At 40.7% G+C, this 12,688-nt stretch overlaps 1 protein-coding gene across 1 annotated transcript in view; it reads right to left on the reverse strand.

The window, feature by feature from the left end:
- The window catches only part of UBE2J1 (ubiquitin conjugating enzyme E2 J1), a 55,894-nt gene that overhangs the window by 34,640 nt on the left and 8,566 nt on the right, over nt 1–12,688 (reverse strand). The window contains exons 2-3 of the mRNA XM_045011547.1: nt 5,641–5,714; nt 1,223–1,354 (exon numbers count right to left, since the gene is read on the reverse strand). Coding sequence (XP_044867482.1) covers nt 1,223–1,354; nt 5,641–5,714 — 206 coding nt within the window. The remainder of the gene's footprint in view (nt 1–1,222; nt 1,355–5,640; nt 5,715–12,688) is intronic.

Raw genomic sequence — 12,688 nt, forward strand, 5'->3', positions numbered from 1 at the left:
ACACTGCATTATTTACTAAATAAAATCCTCCTGACACAAATGTGAGGCAAGGTGCTGGGCACATGCAGCTCTTGTTGATGTCAATTAAAACTGGATAGTAAACCTCTCTCAGTTTGTTTGCTCACCCCCTATTTCTCATTGTTTCTCTGGCCTTGGAATAAGAACTTAAAGTGTTTTAATAAACAGATATTTCATTACAGTTACTATAAATAACATTTCAGCAAGCAACATAGGTAACTGTCCTTGCCTACATCACTATTCCAAAGTGAATCAAATGGCATGACGACATTGTGCCTCCTACCGCAGCAGTAGGGGAACTATTTTCCTTCCTCTTTCAGTGGTCAAAGCACTAAGTTCAGTTCATCCAACAGTGGTTTTTCCATAATGTATGTAATCTTGCATAAATAGTCTTCAAATTTTTCATTTAGTCTCATTTACAGGTATACAAGTGGATAAACAAAACAAAAAGCCACAATTCTGCACTTTTCTCTAAGTAAACTCTCTCTCATATTGCCCAAAATGATTTGTTAATGTCTTTTAAGGTTACTCTAGTTGAAATAGCAGCAAAGAGTCCTGTGGCACCTTATAGACTAACAGACGTTTTAGAGCATGAGCTTTCGTGGGTGAATAATCACTTCGTCGGATGCATGTAGTGGAAATTTCCAGGGGCAGGTATAAATATGCAGGCAAGAAGCAGGCTAGAGATAACGAGGTTAGTTCAATCAGGGAGGATAAGGCCCTCTTCTAGCAGCTGAGGTGTGAAAACCAAGGGAGGAGAAACTGGTTTTGTAGTTGGCTAGCCATTCACAGTCTTTGTTTAATCCTGAGCTGATGGTGTCAAATTTGCAGAGGAACTGAAGCTCAGCAGTTTCTACGAAGTCTGGTCCTGAAGTTTTTTTGCTGCAGGATGGCCACCTTAAGATCTGCTATTGTGTGGCCAGGGAGGTTGAAGTGTTCTCCTACAGGTTTTTGTATATTGCCATTCCTAATATCTGATCTGTGTCCATTTATCCTTTTCCGTAGAGACTGTCCTGCCCCTGGAAATTTCCACTACATGCATCCGACGAAGTGGGTATTCACCCATGAAAGCTCATGCTCCAAAACGTCTGTTAGTCTATAAGGTGCCACAGGACTCTTTGCTGCTTTTACAGATCCAGACTAACACGGCTACCCCTCTAGTTGAAATGACCATATAAAAAGGATGACTGCTAAATACTCTTACTGTTAACAGAATGATGCTTGGGGGTTTCATGGGATACTCTGGTGGTAGTACTATTCGTCCATGATAAATTCCTCCATCAAAATCCGAATCTGGAGGGCCTCTAACAGTAAAATGCCATTCAAAAAGATTATCCTAAAAAACAAAAAAAACAAGCGCACATAAGTCAGAGAGAACAGGACAAAAACAGATAATCATTACTTTATTAAAATAAGCATGGACTGTAGCTCTGTAGAATAGCAAAAATTCAAAATCAGAAGAAAGCTAAATGAGGATAACTACTATAAGACAGTGCAGCATTGCAGAGGCTACAGTTAAGGAGCACTGAAAAAAGTAGCAGCAGGTTGGCAAAAGTGGGAGGTTGAGTCAGATTCCATGTATGACTTACTTTTTTATTGTGCTTTCTAGAGGTGCAATTTTTGGTTGTTGGATATTGGTAAATTTCAACAGAGCTCTCAGCTCACAGCACAAGATCACAGTCATTTTTTCACCTAATGAGCCTGAACTGTGGGTTCTTCATAAACCATGAAAGTATTCATGATTTGTGGCACAAGCTCCTTTAGAGCCTCTAATTCTTCCAGAGCCTCTAACTTATGCAGATTGGCAGAGATTAACCTCTGCAACACATTAAAACTATTATCATTCCCCTTTCTAAAAAATGAAATGTAATCCTCAGCATATTCAAGATGATAAAGAGGTGCTCTGAACCAGCTTCCATCTGATTATTGCAGGGGTTGGTAGGATGCAAGGACTTTCCCCTTTTTCAATTAGAAACATACAAAACTGTGCTTTCATTGCAGGGCAGGCAGTAAAAGCCTGTTTTATAGCCACAACAAATGCATTTACATCCACAAATCGCCAACAAGGTTAAGCAAATGCACCATGCACATCAGGTGTACTGCATTTAAAAATAAAGGTTTCAAACCTCAATCCCAAGCTTTCATCATGTAGGTGGCATTATCTGTCACGCATCAAATGGTATTATGAATTTCTCAACAGTTTCCCTTATTGCCTAGCTTACTGTTTTAAATTAACTGCTTCCAAAACCTCGTAACTCAACAAAAATACTTTCAGCTTTTTTTGTTCACATGGAGCTGAAGTAGCTTTGTTGTCATTGCTTGTTGGGCCAAGGATGGCGAGACTATTGAAGCTATTGATGCTGAAGACATATATGTACTCATCTGCTACCCAGGGGCGGCTCTACCTTTTTGGCCGCCCCAAGCAGTCATGCGCGGGAGGCGCCCCGGAGCCGTGGGAGCAGCGGACCTCCCGCGGGCATGACTGCGGAGGGTCCGCTGGTCGCTCGGCTGGACCTCCCGCAGCTGCGGACGGTTCGCAGGTCCGGCGGCTCCGCTTGAGCTGCTGCAGGCATGCCTGCGGGAGGTCCAGCCAAGCCGCGGGACCAGCGAACCGTCCGCAGTCATGCCTGCGGGAGGTCCACTGGAGCCGCGGGACAAGCGCCCCCTCCGCAGTCATGCTTGCGGCAGGTCCGGTCGTCCCAGGGCTCCGGTGGACCTCCCGCAGACATGACTGCGGCAGGTCCGCCGGCCCAGCCTGCCGCCCCCCCGGGAAAGGGCCGCCCCACGCGCATGCTTGCCGCGCTGGGGTCTGGAGCCGGCCCTGCTGCTACCACACTGATTCCTTCAAAGCCATGCAATTTTTCTTTTTTATTCTTGAATGTATGCAGTTTTGGGATATTAGTCCCAAGATATTAGAGAGATACGGTGAGTGAGGTAGTATCTTTTACTGGACTAACTTCTCTCATCTTTCTCACCAACAGAAGTTATCTTTTATTGGACTAACTTCTATTGGTGAGAGAGACGAGAGAAGTTAGTCCAGTAAAAGATACTACCTCAGCCACCTTGTCTCTCCAATTATTGAATGTCATAATCAAAATTCTTGGGTAAGTAAAACTTCCTAAACTGGTCTGCACTAGGTATAACTCCAATGTGTGTTCCAGATTGCATTCTAAAAACCCCTCTGAATTTTGAATTGTCAAGGGTATGCAAGAGGCAGAAAAGGCTTCTGTTATTGTGAAAGCTTCATATCTCCTGTAAAGCTGCTCTTCGATCAGTAAACAGCTGTTTTCTGACGTTTCAGATTTCTGTTTTCCTCCACTTGTAATGCCTCCTGTTGGTACTTATGTGTTGCACTTTCTAGATTCTTGTCACAGCTAGTGTTTCTAGTAAAATCAACATGTATGCTGCACTACATACAAAATAACTTTCCTTTGTTTTCATTAAATGTTTGAGAATATTGCTGTGCTCGTTGCTTAGCACTTTGCCAATTTTTCTCATATTTTGTTGCTGTTGTTGTTATCCACTATTTACCGTTATTCAGAGGTTTGCATTTTAACTTTTTCACTTCCGCTGACACCGTGAAAAAGTCATGATTGCTTCTTGTTAATTAAGACATGCTCACCGTTTTCACAGTTGAGTTGAAATCAACAGCAAAATTCACAGGTTCTGGTAACAGTGGTGACCAACACTGTGACAAAGTCATATCCCTACTCATGACTAATGCGGAATGCTGGATCACAGCTCTATCTATGTTTGGCCACCTACTTATCACTCTTGAAAGGACAGAATAGTACTATCAACATTTATTCAGGTTCTGCTTCTCACTGTTCTCTCCCCAGGAGAGAGAGACTGTCCTAACAAGCAATCAGCACATTCATACAAACTACCAGCAAATAACATCCTGAAACAGGCCTTCTTATTCTTACTATTACAAAAATCCAGGTGCTGTTTATCCCTAAACTTGGTTTAAAATACTGGAATTAAAATAAAACAGAAATAAGTAAAACATAAAAGTTGATATTTTATCAAAATCAGGAGAAAAACTGCAAGTAAAAACAAAAGCTAACCAATAACAATAATCTGTATTTTATAGCACCCAAAAGCATGTTAAGTGCTCTAAGTATGCGAAGTGCAGTAAGCTTTTTTGCAAAAATTCCACCAAATGGCAAAGTCCCAACATTTAGGGCTTCTGTTTTTTAAGGTTTACTTTTAGAAATTTTTGAGTTGTATATAGATGTCCAAAAATTGGGGGGTTTCAGGGCGCTCTCTCTCTGTATATATTGTAATGAGTAGTCTGTTTGTAACGTTCCCTAGTGCACTTTAATGTAATACTGTTTCAAACAGCACTATCTTAAAGCACACTAGGGAACCTTTAGTGTATACCAGCAAAGTCTACATGAACAAATTAATGTACACCGCGACCCACTTCTGACAACAAAATTTATGACACAACCCCAGCAGAGGTGACCGAAGCCTGAGCCTACTCAAGCTCTGCCACCCCAGGTCGAGGGGGGGGAAGGGCGGCTGTCAAAGCCAAAGCTCGAGCCCCACTGGCCTGGGCAGGGGGGCCCAAAGCCGAAGCCCAAGGGCTTCAGCCCCAGGCAGGGGGCCTGTAACTTGAGCCCCACCAACCTGGGCGGAAGCCCTCGGGCTTTGGCTTTGACCCAGGTCGGTGGGGCTCAGGCTTTGGCCCTGGGCCCCAGCCAGCCCTGGAGACCCCATTAACATGGGGTCGCGACTCACTTTGGGGTCCCGATCCACAGTTTGAGAACTGCTGCTTTAGTACACTTTAAAAATCACACCCCCAAAGTCTGCATTACTGCTCCATGTAGACAAACCTATAGATACAAATAGCCATTTCTGGTGTTTATTGGATAAACATCCATCTTTTATTTTATTTTTATTTTTTAATTGGGGGGGGTTCCATTTACAGCCTAACATCAGAAACTCCACAATACTGTAACACAAATCATTAGGATATTTTTTTTAAAGTTTCGTTCTTGTCAGCACTAGAATTTTACCTTTCCTCAAATTTTTGACTGTTTATAAAATTTCCAGGACTGAGACTGCAGCATAGATAGCATCTTTAGGGTAAGATTTTTTTTTTTTTAAATAAAAGGTGAGATCCTGCAACTGCACCTTTCTGCTCATACTGAACCAGTAACTTCAATGGGCTCCTATGTATGCACAGGGCTGCACACACGTCAATCCAATTACAGGATCTAGCCTTGAACTTTCTGCTAGGGTAACTTCATAACATAACATGAATTTCTTTTTGGATGCATACCCACTTCACATTTAAATTATGATGTTATGCAATCCTTAGGGGAAAAACATATTGCAACAATGTGACATGACTACTTAGCTATAATCTTAACTTTTATTATGTACTTTTTACCGATGAGTCAAGTCCGTGATGTGTCATTAGATTTAAACTGTTCCTGATAGTTTTCAAGGAAAAAAATAAAAATCTGACCATTTTAATAAGGTGTATTAATCTCCAAAACCAAAATTAAATATTATGTATAGACTTAAAGCAATGTAACCAGGCAGAAAAATAATATTAGGTATTATACAGCAGACACAAACTAGCAGCTACAGTGAACATACACAGAAACTAACCTCCAAGGGCTGTGCATGGTAATGATCTGTAGGATCCTTCAATTCTGCTGCTTCCTTCATTAAACGTTTGACAGCTGAAAAAGGAAATTTGGTATATCAATATGAAAAGCTCCCTTAAAAAATTAAAAATGTAAAATATACAGAAGATTTTGTTAGCATTATCTTGAAGGAGTCACTTCATCTTACAAAGCAGCTTATATGGTCCAGCACACCATGTTTCTCTCACCTGACTTCCTTCTCCTCCAAGATGCACATGATAAATTACTCACCTATGACTCATTAAATCCTGTATCCTAAGAGCACTAGGTTCTGAGAAAAATTATATTTAGTTGTTTCACAGTTTCCCAAATAACGTATTTGAACATTATGAGTAAAATGTACGCGATTTATTAATTCAGCCCTTACATTAAAGCTATGGGATGGAAATATAAAAAAAACATTTATTAGGATTTCACAATTGCTTTCAATAAATACAGATGAACAAGACACACTTATCATTACATTTGATCATAAGAAGAACTGCCACTAAGTCGGCGTAGCTTACGTTGCTCCGAAGTGTGAAAAAATCACCCCCTGAGCAACGTAAGTTACATTGACTTAAAGCACTGTCTACACCAGGGTATGTCAACGGGAGACACTCTTCTGCTGCCGTAGCTTCCACCTCTCGTTGAGGTGGGGTAATTATGTCAATGGGAGACCACTCTCCCATCAACATAGTTCATCTTCATCAGACGTGCTGTATCAACACAGCTGACTTGATATATGCCAATATAGCACACTAGTGAAGAGAAGCCCTAAAAAACTTTACACCTTGACTGCTAACAGTCAGGAAAGTTACATAACTATTATCTTTAACAGTTCAAACAAAATCATTGAGAGATTTCTACGAGAGGACTGAACACTGGAAAGTACATGGACACACACATCATACACTTTACATTTTGCCATTTGAAATCATACATACATGGAGCTCGAAACATTTACCCTACCTTGAGAACTAAGCCTACCAGTAAGGATGAAAAATACTTGTGCCACCATTCCTACACTAAGGCCTCAGTTCAGGAAAGTATTTAAGCCCGTGTTTAACTTCAGGCAAATGAACAGCCCCACTGAAGTCAACGGGGACTACTTATGTGCTTACAGTTAGGTACATGCTTAAGTACTTTCCGTATTGAGGTCCAATGCCACGCCACACCACACCTAACCAATGCCACGCCTCCTGCAATTTAAAGGAATGGAACAGTTGGATGCTGTATTTATTTGTAAAATATTGTGAATCAACATAATATTTTTAAGATGTAACTTAATATTAGAGCTTATCAAATAGCAACAAAAAAAAGTTGAATAAATTCTACCAGTATTCATCTAATATAACTGCCAAAAAGTACTTAGCTATACTAGTCAAATATCACAAAAGTATCAAATGAAATTCTACAAATGCCAGTGACATTCACTGAATAATATAGTTGTCAAGTACTATTTGACTAGTCCTATTTACTATGACTCTCTTGCTTCTGTTTTTTCCTTCCTGTCTTTACTCCATTCCATTTCCCTATCCACCCCTCAAAACAAATAATGGTGCATCTTTTTTTGAGTTATTTTTCAGTATATTTCCATTTTTCCTTCTTTCTTCCCTCCACCCTCTCATCTCTTTCTATTATTACAGAAATGTTTTCTACTTCCTCCCATATGTTTTCTGTAACTCCTTTCTTCTCTCCCCTCAACACTTTCTCTTTTGTCAGTAATCCCATCAATGTTCTCTCCCCTCTCGTACACTCTCACTCATATCTACACACTCAACAGTGGAAAGTTAACCAAATATCTAGTAGACAGAAGACCAAACTTAATAGACACAGATGTATGAAAAACTGTGTGTGGGGGTGGGGGAGGAGGTGACTGCTAATCAGGCCAGGTGAAGAGATACCCTCCACTCCTTCCCAGTGGCTTGGAAAGGTAAGCGTGCTGGGATTTCTATAAGGTGCTGTCCCTGGACCATGCACAGTAGCGATCTTTCATATCACTCTCATAGTATTAAGTGTTTGATATGTGTGAAGCCCAACACCCACCCAACCCTCTCTGACTACTGGAATGAAAGAGAAGGAAGCTTTCTGTGTTTCCCCTTTGACCCTCAGCCTCATGGTCACAGGCACTGACTTTTATTTTTCGCCGGGGGTGTTCCATCCCGAAGCTCCACCCTCACTCCATCCCCAGCCACTAAGGCCCCTGCCCTCGCTCCACCACCAGCCCCCTGAAGCCCCCTGCCCTCGTTCCGCCCCCAGACTCCCAAGGCCTTCACCCAGAGCTTGCTGTTCTTTGCCCTCCCCCAATCCCATCCCCGAGATGCCAAACAGCAGATCAGCAGCACTGTCAATCAGCTATGGCTGGTGAGTACTGAGCGCCCTTTTTTTTTCCCCCTGGGTGCTCCAGCCCGTAGCACTCACGGAGTCAGCACCTATGCTCATGGTTACTACAAGGGTGGACCTCCCACTGTATTTTATACTTCTGCCAACTTTCTGGATGCTATGAGTGGAGGTGGTCTCCAGTACTCCATCCCTCTCGCAGTTTTCTTGATGTTGCAAGGGATGAGTGGTTGTGCATGCTACTCTAATCTTCCCGCAGACTTCCATAGTGAATAGCACCAGGGGTCTGACACTTTTGTTGTCGCTTATTAAAACTATAAGCAATAGCATGATATTGACCTGGTTCCTTTTAGTTTCACATCTCCTCAAATGGAAATGAAAACCAAGGTGGATAAAAATCAATGATTAAAAAAAAAAAATTTAAAAATCAATTTTTTTTGATAAAATGCTTTTTTAGGAAAAAACCTATCTAAAGATCATTTTAATTAAGATACATTATAGCTCAAAGATATCTCATCATGGAATAGGGATTATAAATTCTAATTCTATAGTATGAGACAATATATTCATGTAATGTTTAAGAAAAGTTTTGTAAATGAGTTCCAATAGCATGGATTAGGGACCCAATTTTATGGGGTTCCAGTGTCTTCTGAACAGATTATTTAGGTTAATCTTTCTATCTACCCAATGGGACTCAGTGTTCAGTCTAGAAGATACCATTAGAGATGCTTAGTATTGCAGTTCTCAAACTGTGGATTTGTCTCTCCAGAGATAACATGCTCGTTAACAGCAAAAATGTTTTTAAATAAATAGAGAGAAAGAAAGAAAAGTGAGAAATAACAGACCTCAACCCTACTGTCCCTCTGCAAATTTGTGTACACAGAGTCAATTCCTTACCTCTCTCTAAAAGTGCAAAGTTTCAAAAAGTTCAATGAATAGAAGATTGTTGGGTGCAGAATATAGGGTGACCAGGCTTCAAGTGTGAAAAATTGGGACAGAGGGTGGGGATAATAGGAGCCTATATAAGAAAAAGACCCAAAAATCAGGACTGTCCCTATAAAATCGGGATATCTGGTCACCCTAGCAAAATAGATCTGGACAAGGAGAAGAAGAAGTCTGGAGATAAATGTGAGAAGGAAGGGACAGGCAGTAGAAACAAAAGTGAAACTGTTTGAGCAGCATATTCCAGAAGTCTTGAGGTCTTTCTTTGTGTAGCCTTCATTGATCTGAGATCTACCATCCCATTCTCTCACTAGAAGGGAAAACTTATGATGGCAGCAAGCTGTAAGACAGACCCAGTTTGGGAATAAGAACCATTCAAGAAATATATGTTTGCTGATGTTTTAAAGGTGGTCACACCAGTGAACTGATGGAAGTCACTTAAGCACTTGGATTCAGAGACTGCTGAAGAGATAATCTCACTTTTAACAGCAGTAGCTTCTTCTGCCGGTGTAGGAAGAATATTTTTTTCCTTTGGACTAATTCATTCCAAATTGAGAAATCTTTTGGGACCTGAAAAATCAGGAAAGCTTGTTTTTCTTTTCCAGATTAAGAACAAACAGGAAAATGAAGGTGAAAATGACTGAGTTAGCTGCAGAAGCCAATATTTTAAGCTTCTCATGTTGACCTGGATGACACAGTCGATTTTATTTTTGTTTATTTTTTTAAATATTTCATTTAACTATTTTAGTTAAAAACAATTTTAACAAAAACAAACCTGATTTTAAAAAACGTCAATGTTTAACTAAATTCAAAAATTCATGCTTGTTTTGTTACAATATTATATGTTTGCTGTTGAAGAAAAAAATCCAGAATAAATAACATTGTTGTTTTAGTTAAATAAAACAATGTAAACCTCTGTCTTGTGATGTTCTCCTAATACCACATGGCAAGAAAATCCTCCAAATATTAATGATAAACCTGTTGAATTGGAGATAGTTCACCCCCCAATGACTTCATAAATATCTGCTTCAATTACCTTTGGTAAATGAAATAACCAAACAATCAATCATTCACTTTCTGATATAGCTGTAAAACTAATTTGAAAAGTTTTCAAAATAAATCCCTTTAAAAACGTATAGTATGTACCTTCTAAAAATGAAACCTACATGTATCTCTGAGTTGTGAAGAATATGTATTGCGGTTATAACAACCAACAAGAATGCACTTTTATGTAGAGATCCGTGATTAAAGAGTCTTCCTGACTAGTGATTTAAATCAATCTGATTTAAATCAAATCCATCCTGGTGAAAACTAACATGATTTGGTCGTTTTTCTCTCTCACACAGCTTGGAAAAGTTCTGAGTAGATGGAGAAACACTGGAGCAATCAGTCTACAGACTTAGGAAGACAGCACTGTAACAGTTTAATCTCAGTTCACACTTAAAAGGCTATTTTCACAAACATAAGTGCTAGAAACAGTGAAAGATGGCCGGGTGGCTAGAGTACTGTCTTGGTAATTCAGAAGACCTGGATTTAATTTCTAGAATTCCTCTGTGATTTTAGGCAAGTCACAATCTCTTGGTGGCTCAGCTCCCCATAACAATGGTTCCCCTGTGCTACCCTTTGTCTGTCATGTCTATTTAGACTGTGCGCTGTTCAGGTCAGGAACTCCCTCTATATGTTTGTACTGTCCACATCACAATGGGACCTTGATCTTAGTGGATGCTTCTAGTCACTGATAAAATACAAATAATTAATAATAATGCTTAAGAAAAAGAAAGGTTAGATTCTGCATAAGCTGATGGTACTTGTCCTGGAAAATTTCCTACTCACCCTGGATGAATAATCTTTCAAATCCTGTGATGCAGGATATAATGCTACTTGTGAAACAATCTCATTTTGTAATTCTCAAATTATTTAATTTTAAAAATCTCCCTCCTCTAGAAATAGCTGAAATGCCACATTTATTCTGTAAAAGCAGCAAAGAATCCTGTGGCACCTTATAGACTAACAGACGTTTTGCAGTATGAGCTTTCGTGGGTGAATACCCACTTCTTCGGATGCAAGTAGTGGAAATTTCCAGGGGCAGGTATATATATGCAAGCAAGAAGCAAGCTAGAGATATTGAAAAAAAATACTTGCATCCGACGAAGTGGGTATTCACCCACGAAAGCTCATGCTGCAAAACATCTGTTAGTCTATAAGGTGCCACAGGATTCTTTGCTGCTTTTACAGATCCAGACTAACACGGCTACCCCTCTGATACTTGACATTTATTCTGCACATCGAATACCAACATTCTCCAAAGTCCATGGCCATCTCTAAAGTAGGAAACACTCATATTGAGCTTCATCTTTTCCCTCCAGAAACATTTGTGCCAAATTATTAAGTCATGGAAACCTGGCATGAAGAATCACATGCAATAAAGAGACACCTAGAGCAGCCACCTGGTCAGCTTTTCATACCTTCTCAGTTTCAGCATGCAGGTTCATCAGTCCCAGCCACTAGAGGGAGGGTTCTGCATAACAGGCTCATTACCGACACATCTCTCCTGAAAGCATCATCAGATCTGGATGCTTCAACCAGGCAATAGCACTTCACAATGGCATGAAGTCAACCCCAAGTTGCTGCTCTACATGTTTCTGAGATGGGTATGGTGCTCCTGGAAGCCGCAGACGCAGACTGAGCCTTAGAATAGCCCTAATCTGAGATCTAAACTGGCTAGCACATAACTGTGCCTAATGCACTGGCACTTTAACCTGTCTGCAAACACTAGAGTCTTGAGATGCTAAATAAATAAATCTATTTATTTAGTATCTCTCAAGACTATATATACACACACACACATACACACACACAGTATGATAGCAGTCTAAGGATATCCTGTGTAATCTAGCCTCCCACTGACAGATACTGGAACAGGCACAGAGAAAGGCTACTAGGATGATCCGAGGAATGGAAAACCTGTCTTATGAAGGGAGACTCAAAGAGCTCGGCTTGTTTAGCCTAACCAAAAGGCGGCTGAGGAGAAGATATGATTGCTCTCTATAAATACACCTCTACCTCGAGACAACGCTATCCTCGGGAGCCAACAAATCTTACCGCGTTATAGGTGAAACCGCGTTATATCGAACTTGCTTTGATCCACCAGAGTGCGCAGCCCCGCCCCTCCGGAGCACTGCTTTAACCACGTTATATCCAAAATCGTGTTATATCAGGTCACGTTATATCGGGGTAGAGGTGTATATCAGAGGGATAAATACCAGGGAAGGAGAGGAATTATTTAAGCTCAGTATTAATGTGGACACAAGAACAAATGGATATAAACTGGCCATCTGGAAGTTTAGACTTGAAATTAGATGAAGGTTTCTAACCATCAGAGGAGTGCGGTTCTGGAACAGCCTTCCAAGGGTAGCAGTAGGGGCAAAAGACATATCTGGCTTCAAAACTAAGCTTGATAAGTTTATGGAGGGGATGGTATGATGGGATAGTCAAAGATCAATTAATTGCCAAAATTAGGCTATTAGCAGTAAATATGCCCAATGGCCTGTAATGGGATGTTAGATGGGGTGGGATCCGAGTTACTACAGAGAATTCTTTCCTGGTGTCTGGGTGGTGAGTCTTGCCCACATGCTCAGGGTTTAGCTGATTCCTTCCTGACCCCAAATATGGCAATTTTCTGCCAGGGCAGATTGACAGAGGCCCTGGGGTTTTTTCGCCTTCCTCTGCACCGTGGGGCACGGGTC

This window comes from Mauremys mutica, chromosome 3 (assembly GCF_020497125.1).
Source record: "Mauremys mutica isolate MM-2020 ecotype Southern chromosome 3, ASM2049712v1, whole genome shotgun sequence".
Classification (NCBI taxonomy): domain Eukaryota; kingdom Metazoa; phylum Chordata; order Testudines; family Geoemydidae; genus Mauremys; species Mauremys mutica.